At 36.0% G+C, this 15,893-nt stretch overlaps 2 protein-coding genes across 10 annotated transcripts in view; both read left to right on the top strand.

The window, feature by feature from the left end:
• The window catches only part of LOC116723462 (uncharacterized), a 43,226-nt gene extending 29,627 nt beyond the window's left edge, over positions 1 to 13,599 (top strand). The window contains exons 1-18 of one of the 7 annotated variants that reach the window (XM_032568432.1): positions 2,556 to 3,835; positions 4,987 to 5,046; positions 5,983 to 6,214; positions 6,333 to 6,438; positions 7,580 to 7,797; positions 8,049 to 8,180; positions 8,295 to 8,462; positions 8,682 to 8,818; positions 8,937 to 9,048; positions 9,123 to 9,203; positions 9,716 to 9,896; positions 9,978 to 10,067; positions 10,146 to 10,232; positions 10,954 to 11,014; positions 11,349 to 11,393; positions 11,501 to 11,688; positions 12,391 to 12,575; positions 12,689 to 13,599. In XM_032568432.1, coding sequence (XP_032424323.1) covers positions 6,089 to 6,214; positions 6,333 to 6,438; positions 7,580 to 7,797; positions 8,049 to 8,180; positions 8,295 to 8,462; positions 8,682 to 8,818; positions 8,937 to 9,048; positions 9,123 to 9,203; positions 9,716 to 9,896; positions 9,978 to 10,067; positions 10,146 to 10,232; positions 10,954 to 11,014; positions 11,349 to 11,393; positions 11,501 to 11,688; positions 12,391 to 12,494 — 1,836 coding nt within the window. In that variant the 5' untranslated portion in view covers positions 2,556 to 3,835; positions 4,987 to 5,046; positions 5,983 to 6,088 and the 3' untranslated portion in view covers positions 12,495 to 12,575; positions 12,689 to 13,599. The other 6 variants (XM_032568430.1, XM_032568433.1, XM_032568428.1 and 3 more) reach the window with 6 other exon arrangements.
• The window catches only part of LOC116723453 (uncharacterized), a 197,030-nt gene that overhangs the window by 150,516 nt on the left and 30,621 nt on the right, over positions 1 to 15,893 (top strand). The window lies entirely within an intron of this gene.

Consider the following 15,893-nt stretch of genomic DNA (forward strand, 5'->3'; position numbering starts at 1 on the left):
ATTTCAAATATACAAAAATAAACCAAAGGTACACAATACATCAGTTTTTTCCATCCCATATTGCTTCATCAACATTATTTTGAAATGTATTTTAAAGGCAGAAATAGGTTTAGAAAGTTTTTCAATAACCCTTTTGAATTATTTGAGTTATAACAACATTTAATTTACCTTTGGGATCATGAAAGTATTTTTGAATTGAATCGAAATGAATGTCAAGATTGTTCCATAAACTGACACCTTCAACTGAATACATTGTTCGTTGTTCTGAATCTAAATGTTTTGAAAATCTAAAGAAGACTCTTCATCAAAGTGTTGGAGCAGAAAACGAGGAGCATCTCTTGTCTGTTTGCCTCTGAACTCAACATCAGGAACAAAACTCAGAGCTGCTCTCAGGTCAGATCAGGACCGTCTAACTGTGAATCAGTCAGCTGACTCAGTCTGCTCTGTTTTACTCCTGCTTGTATGAAGGTCCGACGCTCTTAGAAACAGCATTTCTGCTCCGGCGCCTCAGATTTATCTGTAAGAAGAATGTAGGACTAATCCCAGAGCGCCTGAACGCACCATCAGTCCACAAGCATGATAGATGGAGCCGTAAGCCCTGATAGCTGCTGAGCTGGAAGTCGTCAAGCAGTCGCCACATCTGTACTCCACGTGCTGCACAAACAAGTCCTGCTTCAGGCTGTTTGGGTTTCTGGTTCTGGTCTTCATGGGCCAGTCAGAGACCAGCAGCACCAGCCTCAGTTAACGCTCAGCTTCACTGGTCCAGTGAAGCTGGTTTCAGCTGCCTGTTGGCAGGAAATCCTGACATCTAAACGTATTAAACTGGTTCAGCAGGAAGTTTTTATTTGTCTCATGTGGAGACATCTAGTGGTGAAGTTGTAGATTGCAGCCAACAGAATAATTCTAATACTTATTTGAACAAGTTAAGCTGTTATTCTGCACAAGACCTGTCAATTACATGTTTTAATATAAAATCATTCTTAGACGATGAGATTTTATGTTCGTTCTGACTATTTCCACCTCCTTTCAGAATGAGCTGTTTTAGGGTTTCCTGTTACTTTAAATCCAAATGAGCTGCTGCTGGCCACACCCCCAACTCAATGTTTACACTCGCACATGAAAATGGCTGCAAACAGATGTGCATTTATGTAACTGTACATCTTTGAAAAGCAGAAGTAGAGCCTCCTGCACAACCAACAAGAATTCAGCAAGTGGTTTCTGGATGACAAGTCAGTAACAAAACACTTGTCTTTTCCAGCAGCCATTGTACAGCAAATATACAGCAGTAAAACCAGCTGACCAAACATGATGGAGATCTGATTGGGTTGCTGAACAGGTTTGGATGGGGTTGCTGGATAGCTGCGCCTGTCAATTGTCACTTAAAAATTTGGAGAGTTTTGAAATGGCAAATTTTTCTGACACCAAAAACCATTAACTCGTTGCCTTTTGTTGTCTGTTTTTGCTTTTTGTTTTTTAAGCCGTTCAGGCTGAAATGGAAGAACAAAACTGTGCAAAATGTGAACTTTGCATAAGTTTTCCAAGTTAATTTAGGAGCTGTTGCTGATAGAACTTTATTTTGAAAATAATTCAGTTCCTGCTCAGACGGTGCTTTCAGTGACCTGTTGGAAAGTTGATTCTTAAACCTTTGGTTGGAAAAACTTGAATTAGTTCATAGCGAAGACTTGAAACTGAGAAGTCTGAGTAGAGCTGTTTAGTTTGTCAGTCTCAGGATTTCTGCAGCTTTCTCTAGTTTGTTTTTTGCTTCTTCCCTCAGAACAGGATGTTTTACTCGTAACAATGTGTGCAGTTACATAAATTACTGAATCTGTTGGCCCAGTATGTTGAAATGTGAGGAAATGCATGCCAGTCATATTTTCTATTGATGTCTGCTCATACTTGAGGAAGATTAACTGAGTGTGTTTTATTGTTGGAACGGTAAAAAGTTATGTTTGAGGATTACAAGTTGTCATAACAAAGACATTTTGAACAATGTCAACTTTATATTAAAAGTGTCATGATTTACCAAATGACAATTTATGACAACAGTCATAAATATTCATGAAGACTTACTCATGTTCATGACAGGTGTTATGTCATGTTTATGACTGTAGCATGACAGTCTTATTCACAACCCATCAAATAAAGTGTTACCAAACTATATATCTACATACAATAAATTCATGATTTACAAGACCATCAAATGAAATAATAATCTAATAATTACAAAAAATTAAAACTTGAATGTGAAGCTTTTTAAAATCAGTTTCTTCTATCTGTTTTTGAATGAAAGTTTATATCACATGGATCCACTGTCAGCATCTGGTCACATAAATATCACTGAGGTCAGAGAGTTTATTAAGGACTGAAAAACAACTATGGCATTGCAAAGACAGAACGGAGATGAAGCCAAAATTTAAATGTGGAAACTTGAGTTTGATCTTGAAGTACCCCACAAACAGAGACACGGGAACCTACACCTGCACCTCTACAGAAGGGAAAAAATCCTGACCATGAAGCAAGTGGTGCTCAATGTCAAAGGTCAGTACTGTGTCAGTACCTGTCATAAAATTAAAATATCATGAAAAAGTTGATTTATGCGTATTACTTTTGTCATCGTGAAAGAAAAATATAGAACCGGTATTGGAGTTATATAAAATCCAATTTACAACTTGCTCTCCAAGGTGCTGGACAATGTCTCGACAGATGAACCTGTCATAAATTCAACATACATCACGTACAAAAATTATTTTTTTGAGAACTTCACGATGGCTCTATATGACAGAGGAAGGACTTAGAAGCATATATACTCCAAAAATATTTAATTAGACTGTTGTTTATTAATAAGAAAGTAACATAATATCCACATAATGTATAGAAAATTGAATTATTTTTGTTTAATTCATTTTCAGTTGTTTTTGTTTGTTTATTGCAAGCTAGTTTTCATCTTATAGTCCCTCATGGTATAATCAATATAAATGCAATATATTACAGTGTAATACAGACAAATCATAAAGTTTCTGCCAAAAAAATGACAAATGAAAAAAACTTATCTACAAGGAAGATATTAACATATTACAAATAAAAAATAATAAAAATCCATATAGCACAAAGTTCACCACAATATAAACAATACAAAAAAAACTGAATAAAAATAATGAATCACAATATCAGTGCCTGCATATTTGATTATCAATGAGTCATATTTTCAAGTTTGCAGAAAATTATTTAAAAGACTCATATGTTCTTATGCTTTCTGATATTTTATTCCAGTCCTGAGAAGCTTTAACTGAAAATGAGTTCTGACCAAATCTACTACATCTGTAGGGACAGAAAAGTCCTTAAAGGCACCAATGTGACAAGAGCTTCAGTTTCATCAATATTAACAAAGTTGAGCTTCAAACAATTAATGTGAAATAATTATTAAGAACAACATGAATTAAGAATAAAAAAAATGTTAAACATGAAAACATTTTGTTGTTTTTTTTATGATAAATGTTTTCTCATCAATATGCGGGAGTTTATAGCGATGCGCGCTCCCGCGACAGGGCTTGCAATTTGCTGCAGAGCCAGCCAAGCTAGCTGAAACAGCTGAGTCACCTAGGGGAAGCTGCATGAACGAGCATGAGAAGTGAAAGTGAAAGGGACTTTCATGTTCATCCAACGCCGAAGAAGTGAGGGGACCTTAAATTGACACCATAATCAAATTTAAACTATTTTCTGTTTTAGTCTGAGGAAATGTTTAAATGAATCATTAAGAAATCCTTTAGTAAGGATTTGGCATTTTGTAAATATAGGAAGATGTGGCTGTTAGCTGCGTTTGTGTTTCTCCTGTACGGTAAGTTATTTTTTTCCTCCATGCTCATAAATTTATTTAGTCAATCTTTTTTTTTCTTCCTTCATAGTCAATAAACAATTTTTCATTTACATGCTCAGCAATATTTAGAAATGTATATTTTTTAAAGCAGAAGAATCCATGTCTACTTCTCCAAATTTATTGTAAATTGTGTCATTCCTAAATAAGTATAAATAACATAATATGTTATTTATACTTATATTATGGAAAATAACGAGTATCTTGACAATAACTACGTCATGCAGAGACGTTGTAGGATTATGTCACCCGCTTCGGATGTTATCATCCCGTAGAATGGCGATTATCAGTGGTTATCAGCCCCATTGAATGGCCTCAGTTGGTCCCTGCTCTACCTGCTAGCAGGCTGTTATCAACCGTTATCAACCATTCTATCGGTGATAACAGCCGCTTGTCGCTAATAGAACCTTTTTTTAACATTTTTTTTTTAAAAAACCTTTATTTATAATTTATCTGCGAATTTGAACAGGATATTAAGAATTTACTAAAAATACAAAAGCCAAACGTATCCGTCATAAGATTTTAATTAGGTATTGTAATAATCGTTACAGTATTTAAAAACAACTCACTAAAATCTAAAACCGGAGTTTTTTTTTTCTGTTTTGTTTATTTTTGTTCGCTTTTTTAAAGACCTATATTTCCAATATGCCTTTTATTTCTTTGGATTTTTTCCAATAATTCACTCAAAATAAATGCCAAAATTTAACATACTTGGTTAATTTTATTGGATCTTTACAAGACGTGTTCTCTCAATACATGCCGTGTTTTTATCTTCCGGTCGTGCAATTTTATATATATATATATATATATTGAGCATACAATGAAATTAAAAGGTATATTCTAGATTTATGTAGTGTTATGAGTTGTCCAACCTCATAGCCTTCCACTAGGTGGCTGTATGTACATCCGAAGTTGCTTGCAATCCATTAATAATGATAAGAAGAAGTTAGGGTTGGCCCTAATCTTATTTTTAATTAAAAAATTAAAAATAAAAATACGGATGGATTTGCTCATATGATTATATGAAAATCTGTGTTTGTACCATATTAAAATGTTTAATATTTGTATTAGTAGTAATAATAATAAATTACGGATTGCACCCGACAAAACATTAGAGAAGAAGAAGAAGAAGAAGCTTACGTCATTCGACGCGACACTTTCCACGGTCGGAGCTGGTGAGTAGCCCCTGAATCTGTCAAATAAAAATGTAGTAAAACACCTCAAAAGACCGAAAGTCTACATTTATAAATCTGCTGATGGTAGTTCTATGAGTTAATGTTAGCGAGTATGTGGCACAGCATGTGTTTGTACAGATTTAGACACGTTTTTAACCCTATTTGGTCTCTTAAAAGCCAGTCAGGTTCAAATGTAGCTGTCCTTCATACCTTTAATAACAATGTGCTGAAATTTTGTTTTTTTATTATTATTTTATGCTTCTCGGTGTTACAGTATTTCTGTCTTCTTTCTGTTCTCTCCCACTTTAGAACCATGCCTAAATATAAGAGCAGTGTCCGTTGTAAGACCAAAAAAATAAAAGTAACTCGGAAAACCATCGGTGCTCGGGCGAAATTTTCCTACATTCCCTCACATGCAGGCTCATCTGACACCAACACTGTTTTTCCCTCATCACATGATATTTGTACTGAAAACTCAAAGGAAGAAGGGACCGCGTATACCAGGGCAAAAAGGAAGGAGCTGAGCCTATGGGATACACTAAAAAAGTGGTCCCCAAACTACGGCCCGCGGGCCAGATGCGGCCCGCCCCCACATTTGGTCCGGCCCCCTGAACAATACCAGAGTATTTTCATATATGTGCATTTTTATTTGATAAATGTTCCTTAGTAATGAACTTTATTTATTATTAACTATTAGTTAGTAACTATTTTATACATGCATATAATTGACCCTAACCCTTTTTTTTATGTGGAGAACCCAGTGTTATTTGGTTATTATTTATTTCATAAATAGTGTTATTTCCTGACTTTTGTTCTCTGAAGAATCCAGAAAAGGTTATTTGATTGTGCTTTCTGAAAAACAATACATTTTTATGTTTAGCACTCTTACAATCGTCACACTTTTTCTGTTACAAAATGACCCCGGCCCCCCATCAGAGAAGGGACAAGTTATGTGGCCCTCACAGGAGAAAGTTTGGGGACCCCTGCACTAAAAGATCAGGTCTTGGAAGAGTCCTATAAGTCCTCCGCTCCTTTCTCTGACATGTGCTCTGTGTGCAAGAAACCTGGAGTATACCGCTGTCTGGAATGCAGCAGAAGCAGTGTTTTTTGCAAGGATTGTGTCTACACAGTACACATAAATTCTTTGCACCTCCCTGAAAAGTGGAATGTAAGTTCATTTTTGTTGAATGTACTAATAAATATTGTAATTGATATGTATAGAATGAGAATGAGTTCTTAATTGCATAAAATTCGGTTTTTCTCTGTCCTTTTTTGTGTCTCTTTAGAAAACCTGCTATGAGGCTGCTTTCCAGCAGTTGGTGTTGCATTTAAGTGGGGATCACAGTACCCATGTTGTTTACTCCAGAGATGTAAAGACTTTTGTCAACACAGGTATGTTTTTACACTATGTAATTTTTTAATTAATTAATTTTGTGTATATGTGCTCAAAAAAATAAAGGGAACACTCAAATAACACATCCTAGATCTGAATGAATGAAATATTCTCATTGAATACTTTGTTCTGTACAAAGTTGAATGTGCACAACAGCAGGTGAAATTGATTGTCAATCAGTGTTGCTTCCTAAGTGGACAGTTTGATTTCACAGAAGTTTGATTTACTTGGAGTTACATTGTGTTGTTTAAGTGTTCCCTTTATTTTTTTGAGCAGTGTATATGTATATATTCTACAAAATTCTAAATCTTATTTAGTAAAATTTATGTTTTCACTTTATGATTATTAATCTTGTCCCACGTGAATATATGTTTATGTGACTTTTTACTGTGGAATAACTTTTTATTCTTCTTTGTTGTTATTTATTTATACTTGGATACACAAATATAGAAAACTACATAAATACATAGATTGGAGGGGAAGCTCAGTTAAAGACAACACATGTTAAGTTAAACACAGTTAAAGTGGCAAGTCTGCGTTGGTTTGTACATGTTTAAAGAAGGGATATATCATCCATCCATTGCCTTCTGCTTATCTGGGGTCAGGTCACCCAAGTAACAGCATAATTAAGGATTCCCAGACTTCCCTCTACCCAGCCAATTGGGCCAGCTCCTAGGGTGTAATCCCAATACATCCTACACCAGTGGTGCCCAAAGTCGGTCCTCGAAGGCCAGCATTTTGCAGGTTTTAGTTCTGTCCCTGGTTTAATGCACTTGGATCCAGTGATGGCTCAGTAGAAGAACATTGACCTGCTGGAAAGGTTGTTACCACCACCACAGAGAGAACTAAAACATGCAGAATGAAGGTGCTCGAGGACGAATTTTGGTCACCCCTGTCCTATTCCATCTTAGAAGCATAGATGTGGCTCGGTGGTCCCTAAAGGGAGCAGTAATAAAAAGATCAACTCCTCATATGGATATCATGTATTTGTTATACAACTTATAAAATCGAAGTATAAGTATAACACATATTGTGGACTGATTTAATTCCGAGTTCTATAAAACAGTGTATTTATTGACTCTGTGAGATAAAAAATGGAATGAGTTTTCAGTAATCTTTTTTCTTCCTTTGTCTTTTTAGGTCATCTCATTAATTGCACAGTTTCTTTTTGTAAATGCGAACCTGAGGTCTGCACTCTTCTGAAGTATGGCCTTTGGCCTGCTTCACCGGAGAAGCCACAGGCTGCTTTTTCAATGGCTCTTCTTGAGCTATTTGTCCATCTTTCTTTGGAGTGCCAGGTCTCTGTAGAGGGATTCATCAACACCTTACGGTGGAAAAACAATCTTACTGTTATGGAGGTAGAGAGAAAAAGATATGTCCTAGTAAATATGTCAACAATATTGCAACTTTTTTATTCTGTTTAATATATTAAATATTTCTTTAATTTAATGTCACTGATGGCATTTCCAGTAGACTAGATGTGTTATTTACTGCTTTCTCATTTAGAATTTTTTTTTTTACAGTATTTATTTATTTATTTATTTATTTTACTTATGTACCTTTGGAATTAATAGATTAAACATAAGTACTGTGACTCTTTTTACTACAGGTTAATATGCTGTACAGAGCCCTAGTAGGAGAGTCTATTTCCCAGTTTCGCCATTATCACTTCCGACGAAGGTCACTAGTTGGCCTTTGTGACCAATTTGATGATGGCACAGTGTGCCCGGCATGCATAAAGGTTGGACACACTGAGATAAATTCGTAATATACTTTTAGAAGACATTAGTACAATGGACAAATGTCATTTTGAGAGCTTTCAGACTTATCCTTATTCTTGCTGTTTATTTTTCAGACTGATGGCACTGTAATTGTGGCTTTGGATGCCAACTTTGGCCTCGTACGAATAAAGAGCTCTGGAAGTAGTATCACTGAGCCATTGCAGGGTAACAGAATGTTTGTCAGGGATGAAGATGTTGAAGAGTATGTCGGGTCAAATCCTGACAACTGTCAACCAACAGAGGTGAGTAAATATCATATCTCATTTTCCATTCTGGTAACTTTCTTGTTATTTATTTTTAGTCAATGCTTTTTGAAAAATACCCTTAAAAGGAATTTTATGACAGATATATATCTATTTTTCTAATTTTAAAATATTTTCACGTTCATTTATTTTGACACAATTTGTATATTCCTCAAGTTTTATGTGTTTCACTGAGGACCTCTTTCCTTCATTTTTTAGAACTGTAGCAAGTTTAAAGCTGGCAATGCACTTCGTCCCCAAAACCAGCAAAAAAAATTAGACATAACTGGTGTATCTGGAGCATCATGTCGCCACGAGGTTCCACTGATATTTCTTAACATGACACATGGAGAAAGGTGAGTTTTTAAAGTGTATTTGGGTGACTTTAACATAACATCATCCAATTATTTGAAAGACTCTTGGATTATTTTTTTATACATTATCTTATGATGTTATCAAACAATTTTTTAACAGACTTGCATATCCTAAATATGTCATCACAGAGCTGATGAAAAAATATAAAGAAAAAAACATTAATCTGCATGTCATTTATGACATTGCATGTGTCCTGTCCAGACATTTCCGTGTGAGTATAATTCTTAATGTCCGAGTTCTTTATAATATAACAACAATAGTGACACACTGTCTGTCATTGAACAGAAAACTGGAGAAGGAATCCCAAAAGGACTTTCCCTGGCGGTACCAGCATTTCATGTGTATGGGCATAAACTGCAGTGTCAGGTATTTTTTTTGGTTGTTCTAAAGTTAGTCTACCAAATTGAACATCTTGTTACGTCATATATACATATTGTTCACCCTGCTGCTATAAAGCTGCATGACAATTGAAAATGAGCTTAATTGTTTCAAATACCATGATATATTCCTTTTCTCTTTTCTTGTTCTGTTTCCAACACAAACTGGATAACATCAGTGTTATGTATGGTTTTTTGGCCTCAGCAGTATTTTCATGACACTTATGTGTTTTTGCTTATGTACTTTGTATATTTTAATTGTATTGCAGCTCCAGGGTTAAGTGTTATTTATAATTAAAAATTTAATATTGAGAATATTTACTTATATTTTCATTATTAATTATAATTTAAAATTTCATATGGCCTCCAAAAAACAACATTGCCATTGATAATAACTTTGGTGTCCATTTGTAATTGTTACAGGCCTACATGATGTCCAATATATTAGGCTCAATATTGGGTGTTGCACACTTTACAGTAATGATTAATTATGTTAATCAGATCATGTACAGCACGCGACGAGTTCCTGGATTTGGACTAACAGATGGTGAATGCATGGAGAGGTTATGGTCGTTTTTGAGAAGATTTTCTCGAGTGACTAAAGAGATGACTCCCTCCCATCGCCTTGACCTTCTCACAGACGCACTCCTGTACTATGGTAGAAGAAAATCTGCAGATCTAGGTGTAGTATATGTCCATAGTTTATTTAATAATTTACTGAAACCTTTGTAATTGAACTTCAAACACTGGCTGTTATTTACAGATGTGCAGCTTTTTCAGAGGTGGGACAAAGCCGAGAAGATTGCGAGTATTGCTGAGGAAGAGATTTCTGCAGTTTTGAAAGAGTCACCGAGTAAGCTTGTCTTAATTGAAACCTTTTGATTGCAAAAAAAGTTTTGTATTCATTTATTTATTTTTCCTTTGTCCAAAGTAAGCATTTCTGAACATGACCTACAACAATGGATGGAAACACAGAGACATGTAGCCCAAGCTGCACATTTAAAAACTAGAGACAAAGGTATGTTTTTTTTTTCTGTTCTATTTCATTTGGTTTTTTTTGTTTGTTTGTTTGTTTTTTTCATTTGTGTCAAGTGGCAATGTTGTGAATGTCATTTCAAAGCTGCTTTGACTACATCTAAACAGAGTTTGAATATCTTTTTTGACTATGACACTTGTAATGAACTGGATTGTTTATGGTTCTTAAATTAATTGAACTATATTACATTGAAATTCAAAAATGCTTTGTGTAGCACCCCTCCATGGGCTGCCACATTAACGTGGTGGAGGGGTTTGAGTGTCCCAATGATCCTAGGAGCTATGCTGTCGGAGCCTTTATGCCCCTGGTAGGGTCACCCAAGGCAGACAGATCCTAGGAGAGGAACCAGACAAAGCGCAGCCATAACACCCCTTATGCATGACCACTGGAGACAGTCTTCCCTTGCATGGACGCCGTTCACCTGGTTCCCGTTTTGTTGCCAGAGCTGGAGGTGTGGCACATTTCAGGTGTGGCACATTTCAGTGAGCCTGTTGGCCGTGCTTTCAACCATGCACCCAAGCGGCCGAAAACAGTTTTCTATGCAGGGTGCCTTAGTCATATAGGCCGACTGCTGCTAAGCGGAAGAAGATGTACGGATGTTTATCCTAAAGGGAAATTAAATTTTGATGTAATTTGTATTATTTCCAATTATTCACAGAGATATTGGATTGTTCAATAACATACATTGTTGACTTATCTACAGAGATTGTTCCAAGATGGAAGAGGAACTATGTGATGAAGCTGACCGAAATCAACCAGCTCAGGTATGATCCTTTTTTGAATACCAAATCAGTAGGCAGATTGGTGGTGTGTCTGTAATGATGAGGGCGCTGCAAAGGTCTGCAGTTTTTAAGACATGTAGTAAATACAAAAAAAATTAGTCAAATGTCTCGATTTGGTGGTTGTTCCATGTTCCTAACCTCACCTATGGGAAGCAGCCTCACTACTAGGCACTAACCTCAGACATGCATAAGATAATGTATAAACATTGTGAAATACTTACACAAGACTTAGAATGTTGCCACATTAATGACAAAGTATTAAGTTCAGCTAATTATACAAGCTATGCCAATATAAAGTCTTTGTTTTCATTTTTAGATCCGGATCACATAAACAGGAGTCACTCATTGAAGATGAATCACAGTAAGTGACAGAAATTTGTACTCTTCTATATTTGAACAACAGTTCTCGCCTCAAGTAAAGAAACTGTGCGTTGTTTTTTTTTTTTTGTTTGTTTTTGTTGTGGTTAGGCTGGACAGGGATCTTCGAATAATTGAGAGACACCATGGTGTAAAACGAAGGTGGCTCCCTTCGGATGACATTTTCCAGAGAACACTGAGAGATGTTGACCAGGAACTTAGAGGTCAGCTGATACGACGAGCACAAAATGAAGCAAGGGAGAGGACCACTCTTCTCAACCTGAAAAGAAGATATAATGGTAACGCTACTTCTTTTCTTGACTGTATGGTCATTAGCAAAATTGAAGCTCAAAGGTCTTGTGGTTGAATCCCAGCATGTGGTAAACCTAAATTTAATCTTTATGTTATCCCTGCACCATGCATATGTTCACTCTGGGTACTTAAGCTTCTTTATGCAGTGTAAGAAGTGACTGGTTTATTCCAACTTGTCCTTTGTCATGGGTATGTGCTTTTGATGTGTATGGTTATTTATCTTTGGTGTATGAATATGTTTCTTGGGTGTATCCTGTCTTTCACCTAATGCCCGTTGTAAATAGGCACAGATAAGTGACTATTGTAATACATCCATTTTCTAATGGACATTCAATGATCTTATGCATTACTGCAGATATTAAGTCACTGTAAGAACTATCAGTCTTTATATTCTGAGGATAACTTTTTTAAGAGTACAATTAAAATATCATTCAATTATTGGCAGAAATAGATTTTGACCTACAAACTGAGATTTCCTTATTCGAACTTTAGTGTCATGTTGAATATCTTGTGTAGAATTGGCTGCCACTACTTGTATTCACAAAATCCAAATTGAGATAAACACTATTTCAGATGTTGACCTTTTATTATGTTTAACATACTTCAATAAATGACTATTGTATCATGTTTTCATATTGTGTTGGTTGTATTATTTTTTACTAGTATTTATATTTCTTCTTTCTTTACAGATGGACAGGGAGTTGCTATAAGGCTGTCCAAGCAAGTGACTGCCTGTAACAGGAAACTGAAGAAGATTGTTACAGAGTACAATAATCTGCAGTGGCCTCCATAAACTGGCATCTTTCCATCACATTTAGAATTTCGAGAATTGTGTGATGCCTCCTCCCAGCTGTACACATTGTTTGATGAACAAGTGAGTAGAATTGATCTAAAGGTTTTATTCAACTTTCTACATGCTGTTATTCACTTTATGTTGCTACTACGCTTTAACAAGGTTCCACTTGCAATTGTTCTCTTATTTTAAAGATTGAAGATCATGGTGTTGTTCCAAAGAACCTAAAAAGTCGAGCAATAGAAGCCCTGCATTTGAAGACTAGGGCAGCTGAAGAAAAGCTTCTACTTAAGAGAGAGATGAACACTGTCATTCTTCACCTTCATCAACAACATGGACATTTAAGTTCAGCTATAAATGATACTGCAGATCCTGGTTCAAAAGCTGTACTTCATCAAAACATTATCATTTTAGAAAAGAAAATGTACAGTGCAATGAACATGTTCAAGAGGTTTATCGAAGTTGGTGCTCCTCCTCCAAATCATCACCTACCAGAGTTTAACTCTTATTCTCAAGCACTTATGTCTCCAGATCTACATTACATAGACTATGATGAAAGCATTGACGATGGAGAGGATGAAGAGGATGATGACGACAATGTTGACGAAGGAGAGAACAGCATAGATTGTGAATCATCTTCATGATTTATGGCCACTTACTGTCCTATGTGAAGAGCACATATTCCAGTATAAAAAGTTCATTGTTTGATGATTTTCATATAAGCTTTTTGTTCTAACATCTCAGTTTATTGCTTTTGATATTGTTGAGACATATCTGTTTTTTAAGTCAAGCTATATATAATCAAGGGCATTTTAGTTTTACTCATTACAACTTTGTACTCTTTTTCACATTTATTAATGTTCTTGTTCAGTATGACATTGTTAATGACTAAACTTCATTTACAGTTTGAATTTAACTCTTAATTTTGAGATGCTGCATAATGTGCTTTACATAATATCTTTAAATTTGGGCACAACAACGAAATAACTAAAACGTAGTGGACAAAAATTTTGTGATGTTCATATTTGAGAAATATTTGACTGTTATCCAAGAATTACATTATTTTGAAGGGCACTACTCTGTATTAAAAATTCATTAAGAGCTACGCCAGTGTTTCTGTGATATTTCAGACAGATTTCAAAACTTACGATATGGACTGTATGAATGTAGGGACTTACAAACTGGTTGATTTGATTTACCTTCCTGGTTTTAGTAAGAATGCCAGCAGCACCATAATATATCATCTGCAGTTGGATGATTGACTACTTTTTTAGGAGACCCCTCACACCATCATCCAGGTTGAGTGTTTGCTGTCTAAGCGCTCCTTCCACTGCTCCACCACTCAGATGGCTGCACAGACTAGTGAGAATTATCTTACTGTTAGATTTGCATTTAGTTTTGCAACTGTAAGGACATGTACATTCCTGGTTGTTTAAAAGGTTATAGAGCAGTTAATATTAGTGTTGATGTTTGCGTTTTTCAGGAGGGCAACGCGAATATTGACGTCCTTCACACCAGATATTACATTAAAATTTAAGCACACAGCGGGATGGATCAGGCAGGAATATAAAGACAGAGAGTCTGAATAACACCAACTGTATGTCAGAAAATTCTGACATGTAGTCTTATGTGATTTGTCTCTGCTTACATAAAAAAAATATATGGGCCACTTTGGAAAATGGTAACAAACCATTTTGGGACCTATATTGTCTGCCCTCTTTTTTCCCTTATGGGGCCCACCTAGGTATGCCGGCTGGGGCATTATGACATAACTGTTTGTAACCTACCTGAGAAAGCGGCAACATACAGTCATATGAAAAAGTTTGGGCACCCCTATTAATCTTAATCATTTTTATGTATAAATATTTGGGTGTTTGCAAAAGCTACTTCAGTTTGATATATCTAATGGACACAGTAATATTTCAGTATTGAAATGAGGTTTATTGGACTAACAGAAAATGTGCAATATGCATTAACAGAAAATTTGACAGGTGCAAAAATATGGGCACCTCAACAGAAAAGTGACATTAATATTTATTAGATCTGCCTTTTGCAAAAATAACAGCCTGTAGTTGCTTCCTGTAGCTTTTAATGAGTTCTTTGATCCTGTATGAAGGTATTTTTGACCATTTCTTCTTTACAAAACAATTCCAGTTGAGTTAAGTGTGATGGTTGCCGAGCATGGACAGTCCGCTTCAAATCATCCCAGATGTTCAGTGATATTCAGGTCTGGACTGGGATGGCCATCCAGAACATTGCAATTGTTCCTCTGCATGAATGCCTGAGTAGATCTGGAGCGGTGTTTTGGATCATTGTCTTGCTGAAATATCCATCCCCGGCATAACTTCAACTTCGTATCAGCTTCTTGAACATTATTCTCAAGAATCTGTTAATATTGAGTGGAATCCATGTGACCCTCAACTTTAACAAGATTCCCAGTACCAGCATTGGCCACACAGCCCCAAAGCATGATGGAACCTCCACCAAATTTTACAGTGGGTAGCAAGTGTTTTACTTGGAATGCTGTTTTTTTTTTTCCCCCGCCATGCATAATGCCTTTTTTATGACCAAACAACTCAATCTTTGTTTCTTCAGTCCACAGGACCTTATTCCAAAATGAAGCTGGCTCGTCCAAATGTGCTTTTGCAGACCTCAAGCGGCTCTGTTTGAGGCGTAATTGCTGAAAAGGCTTCTTTTGCATCACTCTCCCATACAGCTTCTCCTTGTTAACACATACTATCTGTAATAGTGCAGCTAAACTAAATATGAGAAAAAAGTGAAGCCCTGATCATAGTTTAATACACTACACACTACAATTACACTCTCAATGACCATATACATTACTTTATAACAGCCTCGCACTTACAACTCACAGGGTCTTATTGTTGCGGCACACGTTCAATGTTTGAAATGGAATGCGCCCCATCGCGGGTGCATTGACACACGGGGCGATGTCATGATTGAACTCACCAGTCTGAGTGGGTAGCAAATTCTGTTAAAGTAAGTAAATCACATTTTCCAGTCATAAATTGAAATTATCAGACAGAATGAAATCCTAATGTCAAATCGTATTAATAGTTTTCATTAAGCGGCAAAAAGTGTGTAACTGGTCACGTGGCGTGTCACCCATTGATAACCAATAGTAACGTGACGTTGTGGAACTACTGCATCCCACACTGGGATCTTCTCCAGCTGTGTCCTATCAACATGCCTGTCCTAACGATTTCGCGAAGGGAGAAAGTGCCTTTTTACCTGAACGTGTCGTCTTCTAACCTGGTCAATTTGTTTATTTAAAAGGAAAGATCTTACTCATTCTTTTGCTAACGGGTATTATCTGTGCTACCATGTGGAAATTTTTCAACTGCAATAGTAATGAGTTCAGCTAACATGCTCACTGAT

Source organism: Xiphophorus hellerii, chromosome 7 (assembly GCF_003331165.1).
Source record: "Xiphophorus hellerii strain 12219 chromosome 7, Xiphophorus_hellerii-4.1, whole genome shotgun sequence".
NCBI lineage: Eukaryota > Metazoa > Chordata > Actinopteri > Cyprinodontiformes > Poeciliidae > Xiphophorus > Xiphophorus hellerii.